At 38.8% G+C, this 23,318-nt stretch overlaps 1 protein-coding gene across 2 annotated transcripts in view; it reads left to right on the top strand.

Annotated features, from left to right (window-relative positions):
• The window catches only part of BMPER (BMP binding endothelial regulator), a 149,377-nt gene that overhangs the window by 74,945 nt on the left and 51,114 nt on the right, over nucleotides 1–23,318 (top strand). For both annotated transcript variants that reach the window (XM_021553292.2, XM_021553289.2), the window contains exons 7-12: nucleotides 410–509; nucleotides 3,778–3,887; nucleotides 4,507–4,647; nucleotides 6,904–7,008; nucleotides 12,028–12,073; nucleotides 21,139–21,468. In XM_021553292.2, coding sequence (XP_021408967.2) covers nucleotides 410–509; nucleotides 3,778–3,887; nucleotides 4,507–4,647; nucleotides 6,904–7,008; nucleotides 12,028–12,073; nucleotides 21,139–21,468 — 832 coding nt within the window. The remainder of the gene's footprint in view (nucleotides 1–409; nucleotides 510–3,777; nucleotides 3,888–4,506; nucleotides 4,648–6,903; nucleotides 7,009–12,027; nucleotides 12,074–21,138; nucleotides 21,469–23,318) is intronic.

Below are 23,318 nucleotides of genomic sequence, written 5' to 3'. Positions count from 1 at the left end.
CTTAATACATGTTCCAGACAAGCCTAGAAGGGCACAACACAGGAGATGAAGAGTAATATTAAAAATTGGTCAATAACTTTTTGGAACATCCGGAAGTGTTCATGGATAATGATTTTATTTTCCCTGGTTTTATCATATCCACACCAAGAAATAAGATAGAAAGACACTGTTTCTTCAATGACTGCATTCATTTTTTGAGAGATTAGAAAAAATGTTGATATCCAAGGTCTCTGCAAGCAGTATACAAAGTCTTGAAGGACAGTTGTACATGTCCTGTATGACTGATGCAAGCTGAAATTTCTATTGGCAAATATGGCTTCAGTAAGGCTTTTCAAGACCTTGTTGCCTGTGTGTTTGTGTGTGTGTTTGTGCATTTACTTTTTTTCTAATGGAGCCTGTCTTCATACAGGGTGGCAGGACACAGTGTATCCAGGAAGTCTGCCCCATTCTCTCATGTCCCCAGCACCTCAGTCACATTCCTGCTGGACAGTGTTGCCCCAAATGCTTAGGTGAGTGATTTTTTTTCCCTAGGAATTTTGTAATTAATACAATATGTTTGTGCATAACATCTTTTAGACCAGTATTTCACAATACTGATAAATTCCAGGAGGTGAAAGAGACTCTATTGCTCAGAGTTTATAATCCACAAATTATGAACAGATACTCAGGGTCAGTGTTAGGGTTGTGGTGGGTGGTACTAAGCAAGCAGCTGCAGAAGAGCATTCAAACATAGACCAATTGCCTTGCTTAGAAGAGCAAATACAGGGATATTTTTTTGCCAACTTCATTATATATTTTACAAAGGAGGTTGAGTGGGGAGGAAATACCACTCCACTTCTTTGGAGTTTGCCGCAAGAAAAAGGTATCACCATCTCATATTATTACTTGAGAGAGCATTTGCATTCTTAATTTTGAGGAAATGTGGGTCAGAGGAAACTTCTGAACTGACATTGCATTTTTAGAAACTGTTGTTAGAGAGGCCATGGATCCAGGAGTCCATCTCATTATTGCCTTTTCAAGGTGGAATCACACTATCATCCAGGAATATTTTCAATTACATCTTTCCAGCACATTTTAAAGGTGTGAGTCACAGGCCTCTAAGAATGGCTGGTTCTTCCAGGTCATGCAAGCAAGGCAGTAACAAAATAAGGCACTGCCTTGTTTTGTTCTTACTTTGTCCACAGATTCCACAGGTTAACATTCCATCTATTTAATAAACAAGTAACACTTACTTCCTACCAAGTAAATTGACTTTAGTTTTGTCTGTGGGGTTATAACTAGGTTTGGAAAAATTTCAGAGCTAATTATTCCCAGTTCTTCAACAGAAACTTTTTGTAATTTTGACTATATTTTTACCTGAAATCTCTTAACAGATCTAGGTTAGCGGTATAGAGATGTCTGGCCTTGGAGCCCACAAAGCTATATAGAGTTCTGGTTCTGATAATACTTAACATTTTTGACTGTCTGAAACAAATCTGAATTTATTTATTTGCTAATTGAGAAGTGCTATAGATAAATAAATGTCTGCCTGGAACATTCAACCACAGTACCAGAGAGTAATGCAGTTGAGAATGAAATGGAGAGAAGAACAGTCCAAATTCTGAGCTTCTGTTTAGGCTGAGGACATTTTCCTTTCCTTCTGAAAACTCCCCTTGTCCTCTCCTCCCCATGCTTTTCCTGACTGAACTTTCCCCTCCTTGAACTAGGCATTCAAAATGCAGCTTTAATTTTTGACTCATTCAAGGGGATCTTTCTACAATTTTTTCCCCCTTAGAATGTAAACAAATTCAATAATAACAATGAATTTCATTTTATGTGTTTTTTTTTTTATGCTAAAGCATTTCATATACTTGGGAATAGATTATGTCTACTTACAGGGAAGTGTTAAAAGTTTTGGTGGGGAGGTAAAGCCAAAGGATGAGTAACACACTGCATGGCATCTGGGAAAGAGAAAAGTTTCCAGGGATGCTGAGGCATGGTTTTTAAAGCGTCATGTGGAGGACCTCCCTGCAACTGAACTCCTGATATTCAGAATACATAGCTTAGAAGAATGCTGTGGACTCTACTGGGACTTGAATTAGTTTAACTAGTGGTTATGAGCCAGCAAAGACAACCATTAAGCCAATATCTTCATCACCACATCTTTTAAAGTGGTGCCTCCTTTGACAGTGGTTTTTAACCAGCTATTTGAACTAGGTTGGCCACCCGGAATTGTGCTGAGTGGTTTGCAAGGCATAGCAGTAGAGAGTGGGAAAGGACTGGACTTCTGTTCACTTGCTGACACAAGCTCTGCAATTGAAGTCTTGGCACCACAGAGAGCAGCAGAAGTGTTGTTACAGGCAGGACTATAGCATGGCTTTGCCCCTAAGTAGTTCATGGATGTAGAACACTTTCTTTTAGAGCTACTGAACATCCTCAACAGATTCCTTATGTCAGTTCTGCAAGAGAAATTAAACCTTTTTAGAAAGACACACATCTAGTGAAAGGAAGGCTGGCCATGCAAGCCCAGATTAATTCCAAGTAGCTAATTTGCATGAGAGTGATGTTTAAATTGTGTCTAACTGAATAAAAGCAATTGCTTAATAACTTTTGTTTAACATTCACTTTATAAAACCTGAAGGCAAATACAATGGAGTTTGCTGTGTGCTTATCCTTTTGTTCACTTATATCTGAGAGGAAAATTGAACTTTTTTTAAAATGCTATATATTTATCAAGAATTATTGAAAAAGGAAGGAATTACAGTGTGCCAAGTCCTGATGGTTTGAAAGCTAAAATATTGGCCTAGTACTTAGTACTTCTAGTATGTGCTTAAAGTAGGTATTCCTTACCTTGGATTTGATGCCTATTAAATATTAGACCTCAGAAATAATAAGGTAGAAGAGTGACAATCACTCATGAAAGAACTTATTAGCTGGCTGCCTGCAAATGTAAACAGGGCAATTCAAAATTAGAAAGGCAAGTATACTGTTTTTTGAAGAGCTCATGTGCATGTACTATAATGCTCTCTTTTTAAAAATAACTTAAGCTGAGGAATAAGAGAAGATTACAGGAATGCACACTATTGTAACTTGGATCTGAAAGTGCTTGCAGGATTGCACGACTTCAGGAAGAATTTGATTTTGGTGCTGTGTTATGCCCCAAACCCTTGCCTCATTCCCATTGAACCTGAATGGTTTGCAGATTATGGAAACTAAATATCTTGTGTTGCCTTCATTCTGTTCATAAATAATGCAAATTCCTGTATTTCTTGCAGCTGCATGTGAACACATGGTACAAAAAACTGTCTTAATGAGATGGGATAACACCTATGATTTTTTTTGATCAGTGTCACTGAGTTGATTTAGCTTGGCTGCTGTGAACCCTTGAGACAGATATGAAGTTAAGACTGCTCTATTTGATAAATTATTGCTTTAAGTTAAAGACTGTTTAAACTAGTTTAAGTGTACCTACCTTAAGAGTCTGCAGTGCTTACTTTTTATTCCTTTAGCTGCACTGTGCACTTTATGATGAGAAAGAGAAGAAATATTTTTCCTATATAAACATGCTATAAATCATTTATATTGCATCCCACAGTAGAATTTGTAGAGATGAATGTGTACTAAAAGAATACTGAACTGTTAAAAGTACATATTTTTTTCACACTGAAGTGGAAACACATAGCAAATGACACATTGCACATAAATTTGGTCTGGTGACAGTAAGCCCTACTATTTTTGTTGACAGTGTGGCATATTTTCAACCACATTTTGTTTCTGTTACTGTTTATTTATATTCAGGACAGAGGAAAGTGTTTGACCTCCCATTTGGAAGCTGCCTCTTTCATAGCAATGTGTATGATAATGGTTCCTCATTTATGTATGACAACTGCACAGTGTGTACATGCAAGGTAAGTCCATAGTGCTTCGATATTGTGTGCTGATGGTTGTCTGGCTTAGCAGTAATTTGTAGGGCTGTGGAATTGTAAGCCTGATACTGTTCTTTGGCATCTTGTGTGGTCTCAAAGAATCTGATCTGAAGAGCACTTGCAATTGTGCTAGGAAAGTTTGAAATGTTACTGGCTCCCTCAGCTGAGACATGTCTCACCCTGTGTGATGCAAAATAAAGTTGCTCAGATTATGTGGTCCTCTTTAAGACTGCATTAGAAGGGAAGAGGAGTTTCTAAATGGTGAATGACCATGTTTCTGGTGAAGGTCAGTGTTTTTTATTTAGTTCCCTAACATGACTGCAACAATGTACACTTTTTTACCAAATCAAAAAAAAGTGCCACCAAATCAGTGAGATTTTGCGGGCCAACAGAATTAGAAGCTGGGCTTTAGCTTCACAGACCATGAAAGATTCCCTTTTTTTATAAATAACATTTATTTTGTCTGAGCTGGCCTATTCAAAGCAGCTGGCCTGTAGCTTGGGTGGATGCAATGACTGAGCAAGCAGAAATATATAAGGATACACAGGAGCACAAACATCTTGGTGATGATTTTATGATTTCCTTTCACCCTTGTACCTAGGATTCAACAGTTATATGTAAGAAGAGGTGCTTACTTCCTGGTGAATGCACTAAAAACAAAGACCACTGCTGCAAGGAGTGTGTCTCATACATCTCTCCTGAGGAGGTGAAAGTGTGCAAGTTTGGCAATAAGATCTTCCAGGTAAGGTTTCAGGCATGGCTCAGGCGTAAGTGCCATTGTAACAGCCAAAATAGCATAAGTTTGCTGTAAATTAGTATTTGTTTTTAGCAAAATCCTCACCATCCTTGTAGATGACGGAACAACTCAGAGACAAAGCTTTGCAAAATTTGCCATCTGTTTATTTTTTTCTGAGTTTGTGTAAATTCTGCTGATAGTCAACAGTTAAATATTAGTTCTTCCTTTAATGTTACATGTGGTCTCCTCCTCTGTTTGTAGATGTTCAAGCAGCTGTTTCATGACAATTGATGCATTTTTAGTAAGAGATACTAATTCTCTGCTTTCCCAAACAGACACTGCTACTCATGGAGAAGATACTGTGGGTGATATGTAGGCTTTATTGGCTGAACCAAAAAGTGTTTTCCATAACTGAGCCAACAGGAGCTTTGTGAAGTTCGCTTTGGCTAAAAGTTACTTGATTTACTACATTTCACATCTCTGCTAAGGAACAGCACCCCTGACATCTTATACTGGGATAGCCATGTAATAACTGTTACCTACTGCACTCTCACCCAATGTATTCAAATCACAAGGGATTCCCTGCAGAACACTTCTGCTGTTCTTGAGACCCCGTTTGTTTTTCCAAGTGGTGCAGCTTTATTTCACACTGTGTCAGAAAAAGATTCTGTCACCTCATGGGCCATCTGTGAATTAAGAGACCCTTGAATCAGATCAAATGTTAAGTCCGGTGTGAATACTTGGTTTGCTCAGCCAGAATTGCTTCCCATTTATTCCATCTTTTGTGTACATAGCAGAAGTGTTTATTCTGGAAATTACATGTGAACCTACTGTACTCTGAGACTATGCTCCATCTGATTGGCACTTTCACACTGGCGCCATTGTGCTTCACGAACAAATGCCTACTCTTAGGCACCCAACTAAAATATTCTGCTTCTTGTGAAGATTTTATTATATTACTAATATTATATGGAGTGTGAAAAAATAACGAGACAGTACATCCATTTCTAGTCTTGTGTGCAAAAAAGTAAATTCAGTGTTGCTCTGTTGAAGTCCATGGTCTAACACATGTAGAATGGGTACAGCAAATGTGTTTTTGCACTCCTGTGCAAAACCAGCTCTAAGACAAAAATTCAGGGCAGCTGCATGCAGTCATCTGTGATGTATTCTAGTACCTTGGCAGATTCCTGGTGAGTGGTCATTAGAGAATGAAGAACATCAGAAACACCAGGCAATAAAAACATACCCTAGAAACAAAAAATGGGGGAGAAACAGCCTTTGATGAAACAAGATGAGTGGAATAAGTTAGGCTCCTTGGCATTTCAGATATAGTCTGTTTCTGTTTCTGGTCAGAACATCATGTTGAGGTGGGTACATAATTATTCACAGCTGTCTTGTTGAACTGCCTGTTCCTGTCAGGTCTATCCTCACCCTTCCTTCCCAGCAGCCCTGCAAACAGAAAACATGCACAGTTTGGCTCTAAGCGGACTAGCATTAGACTGTAAGTGGGTGAGACAGAATGTTTTAGGAACCACACTTGGCAGATGCAACACCATGTAAAAAGGAGCCAGGGCAGTTCCACAAGCAATTCATCCCAAGTGGGGACAAGACCATGCGGCATATTATCCTCTGCACTTCATATTTTCAGAGCTATACATAAGCTGTCTTAACTGCTCTGCTTTTGAGAGATTCAGCACTGTATCTCTTCTAAATGTTTTCAGATGTTTAGCAGATCAAATATCTGTGAAAATGCTTTAGTAATCTAAATTAGAGTTTTTTAACCATTCCTGCCCTATGTTGAAATGATGCTACTACATGTGGGAATAAATTCACTATCTGCTGACATCTTAATCAAATATTTTCATGTGCAACAATTTAAAGACATCACTCAACCCAGTGAATTGTATTTATCTAATTATGTGAACTTAAATGAAAATTTGTGGTAGGGGTGATCCCAACTCAGATGTTTATTGGAGAGAAAACAATGCAAATAATCAGGACGCTGGTGAAAAATGTAAATGTGATTTGGTTAGCTTTGGAAAAATTATTTTCTTACCAAAGAGACCAAAGAGAAGAAAATCTGGCTGAATTTGATCTCTGTCTTGAATCCAACTGGCTAAGGACAGACACCTCAAAATAATTTAGACTAAACAATGACACAATGCCAACAGAGAAATTCATCCTTTCTTGTGCAATGATACATTGCTGAAATAGCTTCTTGTTGCCACCCCAGCTGATACTATATCATGTTCCCGCTTGCAGGATGGAGAGATGTGGTCCTCTGTGAACTGCACCATCTGTGCGTGTGTGAAAGGCAAGACAGAGTGTCGCAAGAAACAGTGCATTCCAGTCAGCAGCTGTCCTCATGTGAGTTTTCTAAAAGGACTGTGCTTTCTTCTCTTTTCTGCTCCAACATTATCTTTTCCAGTGTTTCTTGGAAGTGTGTGCATGACAGTGGGGTGTGCTGTTTGGAAAGGGCTCATCTGGAATGTTACTTTAGGTTGGCATTCCCCAAATGGGCTACTGTTATCCTGAATATGGCCTTCCTGTCTCTGTCCTTGCTCTGAAGACCCTGTTCTTCTCCTCTTGTTCTCCTTTAACTTTCTCTGTCCTAAGTATCTGCATTGGAACAGTGATTTTTGACTTTTATTTAATAATTTTATAGAGTGGTGAGGTGACTGTGTTAATATTTCAGTAGTGTGTATATTGTTAAGGCAAGCCAGAGGATGTTGTTTTACTTGCATTTCTCAGTGCATATGAGGCTTAATACTTGGTTTCAAATGTAAATCAGACGAATCAAAGAAAATTAGTTCAACCAAACCATGATGCTTTCACTAAGGTTGTGCCTGGGTATTTTTTATTTGAAAGTCTGAAGTAAACCCAAAGAATGCTATAATTGTAACTTACTGGCATCAAAAATCAGCTTTACTTGAAACCCTGAGCTAAGATCATCCTTTGTTTCTTGGATTTCTGACACTGACAAATACTTTTGGTCTTATGGCTCAAGCTTTCACAAGATGGAGCTCTAAATAGCACTCATGTAGGGGCAGATCTTTGCGCAAAACTGCAGAAGAGAGAGCCAAGTTGTTAGCATTACACCTTCTCAGTGTTTCCTTCTTGATTCTGGAAGCCAGTGGGGAAAATGTGAATCACAGACACCTAAACATAAAATTTTTAATTCAAAAACTCTTAGTTTATAGAATTTTATATATGTAAACTTTTGACAGAAGTGCTGGTATAATAAAGAGCATGCACCTTGGCACTTCCCATTCTGGTGTAACAGTGGGCTTCAAGATCTCAGATGTCCTTTTCCTGCCACTCTGGCACTCACTGCAGAGGGAAGTTCTCCTCTTAATGGGTCTCACACAAGATGCTGCATACACATCAGGAAGTGTGAACAAACAGAGCTGTCCTTCTGGGAATGTTATATGGCTCATGGCAGTCAGGTTTACTACCTTCATGCCATTCACAGTATAAGCAGGAAGTGAGAGCTTGGGCTCTTCATGTCTCACACACACTGCATCACATTTATATTTTCCTTGTGCTGGTGCATTTTAAATGTTTAAGGTGCTTCTGAGATCAAGTAAAAAATATGACTTAATAGCAATCTTCAATGAAGTACATCACTTCAGCTGTATCCATATATAAATTAGAGCATTGAGATGATCAGTTGAAGTGGCTTCTAAAGTGAAAATAGTGGTGTGTAAAAATTCACCACTGACAGTGCTGCACCGTATATGTGAGACTGACAGACTCATTCAGTGCTGCTATAGAACCTGCTCCAAGGCTAATGTGAAGTCCTAAACTGCCCTTGACCTCTGAAGTGAGTCCACAAACAAGGTCTGGTGACTTAGGGCTGGAAAGACCAGTTTTGTTACTCTGCAGCACCATTCCCCCCAGTATATAACCAATCAGCCAGGTCTCCACATTAAAATGCAAACTGCAAGCAAACCCACCCTCTTCCACTGGTACACATTGCATTTCTGCCCTACCAAGCTAATTTGCAAGAAGTATGAGAAAGAATTTAAACTCTAGAGTAAGATTTATTTTTCCTATTCCAAGGGGGTATCAAGTAGTTTTAAAGCAAATAATGTATGCTAATTTATTTAAATCTTTTACTTTTCATCTCTGCTCCACTATCTTTGATAATACTTTCTGTCATAAATCTATAAATATAACTTAAGCATACCACATTTTTATGTAAAGTTATATTAGTGGTTCTGATACTGACAGTCTGAATATCATGCATAGAGTTATGCTACTGTCTCTGCAAACTGTAGATGTGTCCATTCCTTTTCTCTCTTCACAATATTTCTGACAGTAAGCAGTCTCCACTGACTGTTGAAGACTGCTGTGGAATAAAATGTGGTTTAGTGTACCTTAGGTGTCAGGCAACATAAAGTTATCTCATTAAACATATATTATACAGACAACTGAGTGTGAAAGGATTGAAGATTCTCAAAGAGTTTAGAATATTATTGTTCGACTTAAACACTTTATGCAGTTTGAATACTCTTTGCATGATATTATGGGTATAATGGGTGGGTTTTTTGGTTATGGAATTTTATTTTATTTATCATAATAAATTTTGGCTAATTATTTCTTGAAAGCATGGGTTTCAAAGTGGTAATTCTGCAGAAATTTCCCATACTGCACAACCATTTGTATTATTCAAATAATACAAGGAAATGTCTTTCTTAGATTCCTTTCATCTGCTGTGAAGGCAATCTATTTCTCAAATTTAGTCCCTCCTGTCACATTTATAGTAAGATTGGTCCTCCTTGGCATTCTAGTGAGCCTTGTGGCTTGTGGTTTCTTTTTGGTACTTTTTGACCACTTACTCCACACAGATATTTCCTATCTCAAGTTACCAGGAGTGCCAGCCTGCAAGGTGCAGTGCATACTGGCCCCCATTCAGCAAAGCTATTAAGCATGTGGCCAGTTCTGCTGAGGTTAGTAGGCCCTCCGTGTGTGCTGAAACTTAAACACATGCTTAAATACTTTATAGAAAAGGAACAATCTGAACATTTGGCAAGACTAAGTTTCAGAAATCCTTTAGACTTTTTACTTCTATAGTAAGTAGAATTCACTATTTACTTGCCCTAGCCCTGCTCTCTGTTCCTTGCCTTGTGCCATCTCCTTTCTGATTACCCATCCTTATAATTTGTCACCTTGCCCCCTCTCCTTATGCCTTTGCATTACTCACTAACATCTTAGGTCTGTGGTAATGATTAGTGGCCATGAACATGTATGTTTTTGTACTGCTAGAGGAGAGCTTGGTGAATTTTACAGCATATAACATTTTCTGAGCTTCAAGACTGTGCAAAAGTTAATAGAATTAAGTTCATGGTAGGTGAAGACATTTGCAGGGTTCGAGTCTGTGGGTAAATTTTGAACCCATGAACTTCAAGTGAGCTGAAAATTTATTCAGAACACGCTCTTCCATCTCTAGAACAGACTGCATATAATGTTATACACATCTGTTATTATTGCAAACAAAAAGTTGCTGTTTTTACTCTAGTGCCAAATGAGGCACAAAAAAAAACAACAGCTGTTGCTATTGCACAACCAAACAACCCCCTTTCCCCCAGCAATTAGTCTTGCCTTAAAAAAAATAGAAAATAAAAACCTCAGACACAAAATTGAAAACCCCATAAAAAGGAAGAAAAATCCCTGAAAATAAATAGACTCAAATGTGGTCTGCTTATAAATATTCATAGGGAAAAATGGGATCACATCACTTAGCCCACTCCTAAGGGAACCCTCAATGCTAACGAACTCTTGCAGCACATGTTAGCAATAATGGGTTTCCTTATTCTACAAGACAAAAACAGGATCTCAGGCCAACATGGTGGCTCAAGTAACCAGCCTCAGCAGGCTGCCTTGGAGATTTCAATTTCACTTGAATTCTTTACACTTCCAGCTTGGCTGATGATTTCAACTCTTTTATTGAAACAGAGAGGTAAGGCTGTGTAGTGCAGTGTGTGGCATTCAGCTGCATGTCTCGGTTCCTACAAATATGTGTTGCTATTTCTATGTGGTTTTTCTGTGTGGTTTTAAGGGTTCCACCTTTATGAGGTTCTGTTCTAGCAGCTGCTTAGTAGGTCTCCCTGTTGCATCCTGGTCCTCAGCTATTCTCTTTGCCCAGGGACCGGGGAGTCACACAAACATTTAAGTGCTGCTCACTCTGCAAGTGCAGCTCTGATTCAGTCCTTTTCTTAAGTCCAGATATGTCTCAAGTCTGTTCAAATGAAGGTGCATATTCAAAGACAAACTTGCACTGAACTGGGCCCTGTGGATGATGTGCCCATGTGCATTCATGACCAAGGATTCATGTATGCCATGTGTGTACATCAAGCAAGAGCAGGATGGAACATGCTCCACTCCAGTTTTAAAAGATTCTTGGAGTTCATGCCTCCCCACGCACATTGTCAAAGCTTGGCAACACTGTAGGCAGAAAACAAGGAAGACAGCAACAGGGCTGCCTGTGCCCACTTCCTCACTCTTTGCATAGACCTGTCACCAATTTTTTGTCTGTTTTCACAATTTTTCTATCTTGTTTAGTGGGCAGGACAGCATAGCTCCATTTGGTCCTTCTTGCTGTCCTCATTTTGCTCACTTACTTGGTGGGAATAGGAGCAGTGGTCTTCCTCTATATTCAGCTGCTGTTGGAGCAAAGGGTCAGTGCTGGGGAACAGCACAGCTCCATATACCTCTTCATTCTTTGTGTGGGAATATGGGTGAGCTCCAATATCACTGTATGTTCTGTTATAACCAACACCAATTTTTGCTTGGAAAAACACATTGTTCAGTCTGAATTTTTTTCAGACTTCTCTGCTCACTTGCTGATTGACTTTAGGTAATTTATGTAAAATCAGATAAAACATCTTTTAAACTTATGAAGACTGAAAAAGAGCATGCAGTGCATACACAGAGGCATGCCTCCTTTGCCTAGTCAGCCTTGTATAAGGCACAAACAGAAATATAGTTGACCAAGTCCCTCCCTCCCTCCCTCCCTCCCCTGCCAGCCATGAAGCAGGGAATACATAGGAAAGATATATATTTTGGGAAGGTGGGGGAAAGGTAGTGATCTTCCAACCCAGTGACTGCTTTAGCTATCTGTGCAAGTCCAAAATTCTCTCTCACTCTGTAAAGAGAAAAGTGGTAACAGAGAACCCTTTTATTATTTTATTTCTTATAAGACTGCCAGGAAGCTCGTTGAGTAGCTCTGTCTGTTTTTAGCACCTGATATGTGAAGTTGCAACCAGGGTACTGAGTTCAAACACAACTGGAATTATTTTCAAAGGCTTATCCAATCTTACAACATGACACAATCATTGCTCCAAGAACTCTCTCATTAAAACATCCTGTGTTTCTCCCAATTAGGGTAAAATCCTGAACAGAAAAGGATGCTGTCCGATTTGCACTGAAAGTAAGTCCTTTCTTCACATTCTTTAAATTCCTTTTTATTCTTTCTGAGAACATAAATATATAGAAGTATGCTTGCTTTTCTGCCTTCTTTTCAGAGGGAGCTAAAGGGCAAATGATTATTTTTAGGAATGGATTTTGCCTCTTATAAATCTGTAATTTTAAAATTAAATGTCTGGGTATTTTGTTTTAATTTTATTTTTCAAAATTATGCTATTTTTGTCAAATCTGAGGTGCTGCATTTTGAAAGATATAGTTGGTCTGTAAAATTTGTAGGCAATAAAACAGGAAAATAAGTTTTAGGACTTGGGTACATTTTACACCTGTAAGTAACAGTCCAGCTATGTGCATATATAATCACACCTCTGCAGATGATTTGTGAGAGTTAAAAAAAGGTGTGCAGAAATCTGAGACACAGTCTGGGGCAGCAGTGGAAAGTAGAATACAAAACAATTCTTCTTTGTTTATGATGTTTCATTCAAGTCTTATATTCTTATCCCTTTACTCCTCTCTTCAGGAATGATCATTAAATTGCAGTATCACCGTCCTAGTCAGCAAAGGACTTACACAAATACTTATCTTTAAGCTTGTTCTATTTAATTCAACAGGGAAAGATGAAGTTAACAAGATACCATTACGTATTTCCTTCAGTACATATTTAAGTGTTTTACCAAATAGGGACAGACTGCTAAAATGGAGTTTTATGACTTATAGGAAGGCTTTTGAAAGGAGAAAATATTCCTCTTCTTTTGTCTAAAATCAAATGGCTTTGCTGTTCAAGTCAGTTCTGGGTTCTCTTGCATTGCACAAATCCCGTATGCTAAATATCTGTTTTTTCACTCCGTGGCTCAATTATTTTGAAATGTGTATCTTGGGATAAAATACATCTAGCTTGCAAGTCTTCATTATACAAGGAACAGCACACTCAGAAACACTTTAAATAACACTGAGCAGAGGAAGAAATGAAACAGGATTCAAATGACTAGCAGTTGATTTCATGTTAGCTCAGTTTCAAAGGAGAAGGAATTTGCATAGACCTTTGCTCAGATATGACACACCATTAGTGCAATGAATTTATCAATCTCTATCTTGCCTTTTTTTTTTCTATTTCAGTCTAATTTAACCTTTTTCATGTGTTCTTCCTGTGTTCTTCTGTAACATAAGAGGGGAGGAAAAGAGTGTGGCCAGCCATTCCATCGAAGTACAGGAGACCCTCTACTATAAGAGGTTCAAATAATACAGTACAGTGACTCCTACAGAAATGCTGTCAGAGAGTGATGACTTGTGATAATTGTTTCGTGCGAGAATTAGGCAAAAAATTGCAGTTCTTCAAAGTTAAAATAACTTACCTAGGAGCCGGGTTACCTAAAATCTCCAAATTTCTTGATGATATAAGAAGGGAATTCTCATGATTGCAAACATATGAAATTAAGGCCAGATCATTATTGCTTGTCCTCCTGGCATGCAGATCTGTAAACAGCCTCGCTCCATCTTCCCACTGACCTCTTTCTATGTACTGGCAGCCTGCTATTAGGTCTCCCCAAAGGATAAACAACTTTGTTCCCTTATGGTAAGGGATCAAGGATGTTAAGGGTCCTATCTGCATTGCACTGTCTATGTTTGAGCCTAGGAGGCTCATTGTCCTGTCTCACTGTCCCATGCTCCACCATTGCACATGAAACAGAGGGGTCTTTTCTTTACAGTTATCTCACTACGGATCCTTTCAGTACCTGGAAAAGAGCCGATTCCAAACTTTCATGATTAGCAGGGCATTCTTGGTTTTTACAGAGAATGTGAGCAAGGAGCTTAAATACCCAGTGTCATACAGCAGTGGTGGCTACCACTAGCTGTTTTAACATTGGTATTTTAACATTTGCCATTTGCAAAGAATTAATTCCACCTTTGCAGCAGAAGTGCTGTACATCTCATCATTACTGTCATCTGACAGTAATTGAAACTTTGCTACTTCAGCCAGTTTCTGATAAGATGTACACACAGCCCCTTCCCTCACCCACTCGCTCATGTTGATCCTGATCCTGTCTCCATATACTAACACACCAAACATTTCTGGTGCTCCAGCAGGTATTAATTTTCCAACGTAAAAACAACATAGGGAGGTACAAGAACATACTGTACATGGGAGAGTTTTGAGTACAGTTTAAATGCAGCCAATTTCTATGAAGTGGGTCAAAACCAGTCACGTTGTGAAAGGATACACTTTAAACTTAAAAAAAAAAAAAAAATCAAAGGATTATTTTCACAGCAGTTTGTTGCAAAGAGAAAAAGTACCTTGTCTCCCAAAGGGCTGGAGAGTCTCTTTTGTCTACTGTTGCTGAAGTTAACTGTAGTTAGTTTTGGCATGTTGCTTTTTAAACTTCATGGCTGGCATACAGTTATCACTAATTAAACACAGTGGTCATACCAGTGGAAAATTCAACAGTTTAGTTTATGCTGCTGTAAAAAATATAATGAAATGTAGTCTTTTGGTCTTGATTTAGAAAAATCACCACTGACGTCAATTCCATAAATTAGTAATCCATGTTAGACCAAGGTAATTTTCATATTAAAAATAAGAAAAAACTAAACCTAAGTTCAAATAATATTAACAGACTGCTCTCAACTTCAGACATAGATAGGAACTTCCAGTGGAAGTAAAATCTTTGTTCTTGACAAAGAAGAATTCATAGGCCTTGCTGAAATTACAGTACACTGGATGAAATCTTGTTACTAAAATCATGTAGATGTACTTTAATAATTATTAATAGCCCTAGCACAATCTTACACCAGTCATTGTGAGATTTTGTGGATGAGGTGTTTTCAAAGTGGACTGCAGTCATCTAGGTTTACATGTGCAGAACACATCATTAGCCTTGAAGTAAAGGCTGCTTTTGGGACAGAAAATTTTGTTCATCACAAAACATTCCACAGGTTGTTTAATTGACAAACTTATCAACAGAGCTAAACCAAATTCAAAGGCATTTGGACCCACCTTAGGATTAAAAGGTTGGTACTTTCATTTGGTCCTACATCCTTTTTATGTGTTTTTATAGAATTACTGAAAAAAGTGCTGACTTTCGAAGAATAGATGAGAAAAAGAAACAAAGTGAAGTTATGCATTGTGGGTACTGTAAGAGCAGGAAGTGGATCTAAAGGACCACATAGGTCCCTGTTTTTCCTGTTATTTCCTTTCCATGAAGAAATACAGCAACAAAAAGACTGCAATTGTTTATTCATACTGGAATACTGTTCATGATTTACCTCCCATTTCAGCTGTGATGGTCTACTGTATAAATATGTATTTGGACAAATTGGAATAGCTATTTTATTTATGAAATAGACCATAAAGACTCCTGTGGAGTTTTTGACACCACACCTTGTAATGTGTATTATATCAAGCTACACTATACAGCAGTTATGAGGAAAGTCCTCTATGGCTATGCATTTTTTACAGAAAACCTAATGAAATTCTATTATGCGTGCTCTGTAGCTAGTTTATAGAAGTTAATAATGTGTTCTGTTTGATTTAGGGCTTAATTCAGCATATGGGCTAATTACATTCAAAGTTTCATTTTATTTTTAAAAAGCTGAGATATTTTTGAATTATAGATCCACAACCAGAACACCCTTCACTGGTAAACTTGTGCTTTTTCCTCCTTCTCCTTACTTTGAAGATGTCCAAACTGATTTTAGTTATAATTTAAAGTATATTTTTCTTGGCCACTCTTAACTACCTACAAGCCCAGCAAAGTGTGACCAGACATCTGGACATCTTGGACTTCAATTGACTGCTCTGATCTCCTGAAAAAACACAACAAGCTATTCCATGAGCACCAGAGCTAACAGAGCCTGGTTTCCTATGGATTTGTGTCCCATTTCCTTTATATCCCAACAAATAATAAACCCAGCTAGAGACAATATATCCTGTGGCTGCTCTGGAGCTACAAGTGTACTAATTGCCTAGCCAATGTGCTCGTGCTCTCGGCTGGTCAGGATGTGTGTGCTGACTGTCTGTCTGGCCTCCACCACGCAGCATATATATTTTGCCTTTCTAAAAAGGCTAAATACTGTCTGGGGGAACACAGGCACTGGGTGGAAGGCAGAAAGGTTCTTTTTGGCAACCACTTAGTTTAATAAGTGGTTCTTACCTGTACTCAGCATACTACTTACTAGAAATGAGTGGTCTTTCAAACTTTTATCCCTCCACATTGGCCAAATAGGTTGTGATTTTATTTTTTCTTTATGAGAGTATGTTGAAACTTAGGAAATGCTAATGTGTTCTTTTCCATGCTGTTGCTTTTTTAGCTTCCTTTTTTGTACAGCTATATGTGTTTTCAAAAACACTGCCTTTTCTAATGAAAGTCACTATTTCATTTGAATTGGGAGCATGATTTGAAAATTCATGGAAAACATGCCAACAGTTCTATAGTATCCACTTTTAGCACCTAAATACTATTATTAGTTGGCAAGTGAGCTGTAGAGCCTTAGGTGGGAGCTGAGCAAACTGCATTAATCACACATGTAGTTTAATATTTTAGTAAAACGTGAAAGTGTGAAGTCAGTATTTAGTTGCTTAAAAAACAAATGTGAAAACTGCCAAGCTCCCAAAAGTTTTTATGAATGCCAGAAGGTCTGAATATTGATTTGGGAGCAACACACAGGATTTCCAAAAGAGTTTTAGTGGTGTTTGTATCTAGTTCTCAATAATGTTTAATCAGAGTTGAGTGCTGAGGTGTTTTGAAAATCACAGCCTCCTAAACACAGCTCTGGGGCCCTCTTTTGAAAAGTCTGTGTTTTTCAAGGATAGAGAGTAAATGGGTAAATTTGCATTCATGTGCATGTCTAGATGAGCAAAAGAAGACACCAAAGATCATGAACGCCACATTCAAAATGAGGAAGAGGCAATGATTCTTCATTTCTTTTGCCCAAGGATGTTGTAGATACTAAAAACATTTTTTGACTGGAAAAATTCACAGAAAATATTCTATCAAAGGTTACTAAATTAATAGAAACCTGTCTTGGTTCGACAAGACAGGAGTCTGCAAAGGAGGGCTAAAGCCTCCTGTGCAATGGAGAAGGTAAACCCTCTCCCTCCGAATTACTAGGAGTTTTAAATCAAAAGGCTCTCAGGCAAAGATATGGGAATGGTAGTAACAATTCTTTACTAGGAGAAAACTAGACAACAATTTAAAAAGGCAAATGCAATCGGTACAAACCAAACCAGTGAAAAAAGTCCACAACCTGAGGATTCGGGGTGCCAGTAGCAGTCCTGCTGGGAAGATTGCTCCCCTTGCAGTGGTTGATGAATTGCAGCTGCAGTGGTGATCTTTAGAAGGGTATAGTTTTCCTCTGAAGATCTGGTGGCAGTGGGGCCGGTCTTCCTCTGCACCGGGGTTGCCTCCGAGCTCCGCCGCCGCCGCCTCAGCGCGCTCCGGCTGCTCTGCTGCAAGTGCCGCCGAAGAGAGCTGCTTCTCTGGGAATTCCCCAAAGTAAAGAGCTGCTCTGTCCCCAAAGATAAAAGAGTGCTTGGCTTCCCCCTCTGGGTGGAACATCTCACAATAGGATGGTGTTATGTTACCAGCCCTGCATTGAATCAGTCAATGGCCCACTAACAAACCATTACCTCTTAGGAGCAAAACCGGTTCTTGGAAAAGATAACAAAACCTGCCCAACAGGTTTGCCTTCAACAGATGGCAAATAGAATACAAGCTTATCTTACAACCCAGGACAAAACCATGTCTAGCTCAGAAAGTCCCTAATTTGAAAGTAGTTGGAGGCTGGGGGGAGTCTCAGGGGGAAATATTGTATAGAATAGCCCTTTTCTAGCTCTACATTAGACAACTGACACACGGAGTGTTGGCAATAAGCTGGGAACAATTTATGGTAGGGGAAAAAAGGGAAAGATCTGCACCTATGACCCTATGCCTTGCTATCATAAGCTAGCAAAATTCATACTCCAGGGTTGGAGAACATGGCTTTGGTGATGCAGCAGCACCTCTTCATCTGTTATGTCCCAACAGAGAAGAAAGTCACGCACAATCCTATCTAGAGATCAGTGTTTCAAATAGATTTCAAAAATTGCCAAGTAAAAAGACTGGTTTGTTTCAAGAGGGAAAAAGAAAAGAGGAAAGAAAAGAAAAAAAGCACAGCAAAGCAAAGCAAAGCAAAGCAAAGAAAAAGAAAAGAAAAGAAAAGAAAAGAAAAGAAAAGAAAAGAAAAGAAAAGAAAAGAAAAGAAAAGAAAAGAAAAGAAAAGAAAAGAAAAGAAAAGAAAAGAAGGAAAACAAAAAAGAAAAAGGAAAAAGCAAAGAAAAAGAAGCAAACCATAAAATATGATGTGATTGAAACTCTCCCAAAAGGAAATACACAACTACTCAATAGCTAAAAATGGCAGGAATTTTTTCATGTTGATGGTCTTGTTACGCCCAGTATTTAAGGTTTATTCCTAGGCCAACCAGTTTTTCTTACTGGCAGTGCCTGAGTTATCACACACACTTTTGCAGGGCGTGGATTTATTTTTAAACCCCACAATTTTAGCAAACCTTTCAAGAATGTTTTATACAGTGATATCAGACGATCAATTATTCAGACTGTTTTTAGGTGGATTTTCCCTCCTCCATTTCCTTGGTTATTAAAGAAAACAGCAAAATTTGGATCAGACTTTCAGCTATCCAGTCCAAAATACATTTTTAACTGCACGGCATCAAGTTGACATATGACGTGACATGATGTAACATAACATAAAACAACATTACTCTGCATAACACATTAGAAATTAAAAATAAATATTTCCTTTGGATCCCATTGGTACTATCAATTTTACTTGCACATCTCTAAATTATATTTGTTCCTCTTATGTCTTGCCACTTAGTCACTTGCTTAGGTGAAGAACCAGCCTCCTCCTCCCAATAGGTTGGTTAAAAACATGTATAACATGTCCACATTCTTGGCATTTTGAAACACAGAGAAAAATCAGATCTTTCCTCTAGAATCTTCACTGATATTTGGCTGATGTTTTTTCATAAAAGTTTTTGTTATCATTAAATTTAAGAAAAAATTAAAGCTGGAATAGTTGAAGTACAATCTGAGCTGGTAATAACATGTATCTTAATATTCATCATGCAGATACTTAGATGTATACATAAGGAAATCAGAAACATGTTAGTATGATTTAGTAATGGATAAAGTCAGATGGTCTCCATACAAAATCTATAGATTATTTTTCCTATTGTTAAAAATTATATTATTAATTACAAACCATATAGTTTCTGACAATTTATGGAGAATCAATTAATATTTTAAAGAACTTTGGAATGCAGTTCTTGACATCCTCATTGGTATCAGTGAGGAAATGAAAACTCACAGAAGTGCACATTTTTAAAAGCACTCTTTTGCCAAAATGTTTTGGTTTCAGGGTTGGCTTAAAATCTGTCAGGCCTGTTTTCCAGAGATGTTAATCAAATATGGATCACTTTGAATTTTGATGGAGTTGTCAATATGATGTCCTTGAGAAATTGAAACTTTTGGTCCCTAGTTGCCAGACACAATTAAGAGGAGTAATGATGCCAAGATGAGTTACTGGCATAGCTAAAGAATCATGTATGTGGCCAGTTAGGGGTAAAGTAAAAATCACCTAGGTACCAGCTCTGTGATGGGTCTGCACCATACAGTGAGGGGAAAGAGAGATTAGGCTTTAGGAAGACATCTGTTGTAGTAGGGGCAGACCAAAACTGCAACAGGTTGCCATAGGTGGCAGTAGAGTTGCTGTTACTACTGCTCTTTATGGACAGGTTAGATAAACATCTGTCAGGAATTATATAGGGGCAGGTGATTCTTCATTGCAGCTGGCAAAAAAAAGGCAATGTTTCCTGGGGCTTCCTTCAGCTCCATTTTCTGTTTCTCTATGTAGCTTTCCTTGGGTGCTCTTTACAGCCAGAAAAACACCAGAAAGTTTACAGTTACTTTAGCATAGCACTCTGCCTGGGCTGAAAAAACTCTGTTGGGAAAGGTGTATTGTGTAGTTAGAATTGTATTGCACTCCATGGGAGGAATTCCCTTCCCCTTCTTCATAACATTCATGTCTCCTTCTTTTTTGTAGATTTGAATTTGGATTTTTTAAGCTGGTTTTTCAAGCAAGCCATTGTTAGTTAAACAGACATCATCTTTCAAAAGCAGCCTTAGCCCATGGGTATACAGCTGGCAATAGCAGTGTGCATTTCTCTGCCTTGAGACTCCTTCTTCCAGGAATACCAGCAATGTGGTTAGGACCTATTGTTATACCAAAAAGCTGCAAGGCTATCTATGGTTGTGAGGCAATTCAATCAGTTGCTGGGTAGCTGCGGGGTAACTCAGCATCATTGCTATGAATATAGAAATGCTCTGTCTTTGGGCTATGAGTTCTCTGACCAGTGTATGGCTTCAAACATCTATAAGAGATTTTCATACATTTGTAATGATGCAAATGATTGGTAGAGACACCATGCTCTTTGGCAGTCATTGCATCATGTTAGTCATGTACTACTGACTTTTAGTTGATAGTGTGGTATCAATAACTACTACAAGTCAGTTGTGTATAAACAACATACAGTAGCTTTTAAGACTAAGAAAAGATGCTGGTCCTACAGGTATTTTGGGGAAAACATGTAACCACACTTAGTTTATAAATGTATAATATTTGTAAGTGTATATATGTAAAATATGAACTGACCCAGATCCTTCTAAAGTGATCTGATGGTTTTGTAATTTCAAAGAGTCAATGAAATTTGAAAAAGTTCACAGGCATTGTAATAACTTAAACTGTATGTTATGTTTAAGGGACAAAGCTACAGGTTAGCCTTCCTATGCTGCCCCAGGTATGAACTGGCCTTTGGTTACCAGCCAGTTTGGGAAAGACTTCTAAATCAATTAAGCTTTTGTTTTTCAAAGATATATTTCATCCCTGTAGGTACCAGTCAAAATCTACACTGTAGAGCAGATAGATTAGGTGAGATGAGAGCAGCATCTCTAAGTTCTTATCAACTGCTTTTTTCCAACTTTGATTGATATGGTGCTTTTGTTTCTCACTCACCTGCAGAGCCTGGAGTTTGCACTGTATTTGGAGATCCTCACTACAACACTTTTGATGGACGGACATTTAACTTTCAGGGAACATGTCAGTACGTTTTGACGAAAGACTGCTCCTCCTCTGCCTCACCCTTTCAGGTGCTGGTAAAAAACGATGCCCGTCGGACCCGTTCTTTCTCCTGGACAAAGTCAGTGGACCTTGTGTTGGGCAGAAGCACAATCAGCCTCCAGCAGCACCTCACAGTGAAGTGGAATGGGACCCGAATTTCACTACCTTGTGAGACACCACAATTTCAGATCGATTTGGATGGTTATTTGCTGAAAGTGACAACCAAAGCAGGTAAGATAAGTATGTGTGTGTCTGTGTTTGTGTGTCTTCTTTCTCTCTGAAGAATTTCTGAAGTTCAGCATGAACAGTGGTCAGTAAAAAAAACATAATAGCAGTAATAAATACCGTGATAACTTTTTAGAGATCAGAGAAACCCACAGCGCTTTCAAAATTCCCACAGCTCACGAGCAGACAGAAATCCCAGCTATGAGTTTGAAGTCTGCAGAATATTGCTAAGCTGTGTTTCATTCTGCAGCTGACAATTAGCTGCCCAAATAGACAAAAGTGGCATGACTTTCATTTCCAGTAACTTAAAAGTGGCTTACGGAGAGTATGGTGAGTTTACCCTGGCTGGACATCAACCAAACATGCCCACCAAAGCCACTGTATCACTTACCTCCTCACCTGGACAGGAAAGAGAAAATATAGCTGAAGACTTGTGGTTCAAAATAAGGACTGGTAGATATCACTCAGCAATTACCATTGTGGGAAAAAATAGACTCAATATGGGGAAATTAGTTTCATTTATTGCCAATAATATTAGGGTAGGATAATGAGAAATGAAGTAAAATCTTCAAAAAGCCTCCACACTCCAAATCCCCTTCTTCTCAAGCTTAACTTTACTCCTGATTCTGTCTGCCTTCTCCTGCCCTGAATGGTGTAGGGGGATTGAAAATGGGATTTGCAGCCAGTCCATCACATATTATATCTACCAGTTCTTCCTCCTCAGGGAAGAATTCCTCACACTCATTCCTTGCTCCAGCATGGGGTCCCCTCCACAGGAGACAGTTCCCTGCAATGTTCTCCAATGTGAGACCCTCCCATGGGCTGCATTTCTTAATAAACTTCAAAAACACAGGTCTCTTCCAGAGGGTGCAGCCCTCCAGGAACAAGCTCCAATGTAGATCCCATGAGGTCACAAGTCCTGCTAGCAAATATGCTCTAGGGTGGGCTCCTCTTTCATGGCTTCCCATGGGGTCACAGTCTCCTGGCATCCATCTGCTCCAGTGTGGGGTTATCCAGGGGCTGCAGATGGTTGTCTACTCCAGCATGGACCTCCATGGGCTGCAGGAGGGCAGTCTTGTCTCACCATGGTCTATACCCTAGGCTGCAGGGGAATATCTGCTTCGGTACCTTCTCCTTTTCTGCTGACTGCAGAATTGTTTATCTTACACTCTCCCTCCTCTTTCTGACTGCGGTTGCACAGGGCTTTTCTCCTCCTTCTTAAATATGTTATCCCAGAGGTGCTACCACTGTCACCAAGGCCAAGCCCATCTTGGAGCCAGCTGGAACTGGTCCATCCTGGAGCCAGCTGCAATTGGCTCCATTGGATAATGGGGAAGTTTCTGGCAGCTTTTCACAGAAGCCACCCCTGTAGCTCTCTCCTTCCAAAATCTTCCCATACAAACTCAATACTCAGTATAGTTTGATACTTACAGATAAGAACAGAGAGGATATCAGTTCCTAAACATAAAATTAATGTTTTCCAAAATTGCAGCAACATATCTTGCAGTTAAGGTGATCAAGTATATATTCATAGTTATAGATGGCTGGAATAAGTTTAAGTTGTAAAATTATGGAAATATTTCACTGGGGCTATCCATCAAAATGGTGGCACTGGTTTAAAAAGCAAGACCTAAGGTGTTCAGGGGCATCTTTTTGGCTTGCTTTGTGCTCAAGTAAGAAGTTGTCTGCAAGGAACAAACACCACAAGCAAGAGGAAATGAGAAACTTTATAGAATTTTTTCAGTGGGGGAAAAAAATTGGAGAAATTTCTGTTTCAGAAGGATTCAAAAAAATACATGCTTTCCCAGTGTAGGATGAAAAAAGAGAGGGAGGAAGTAATGCAAAATAAGCAAAAC

The sequence above is a fragment of the Lonchura striata genome, chromosome 1 (genome assembly GCF_046129695.1).
Source record: "Lonchura striata isolate bLonStr1 chromosome 1, bLonStr1.mat, whole genome shotgun sequence".
Classification (NCBI taxonomy): domain Eukaryota; kingdom Metazoa; phylum Chordata; class Aves; order Passeriformes; family Estrildidae; genus Lonchura; species Lonchura striata.
This window is presented reverse-complemented; position numbering and strand designations above follow the sequence as displayed.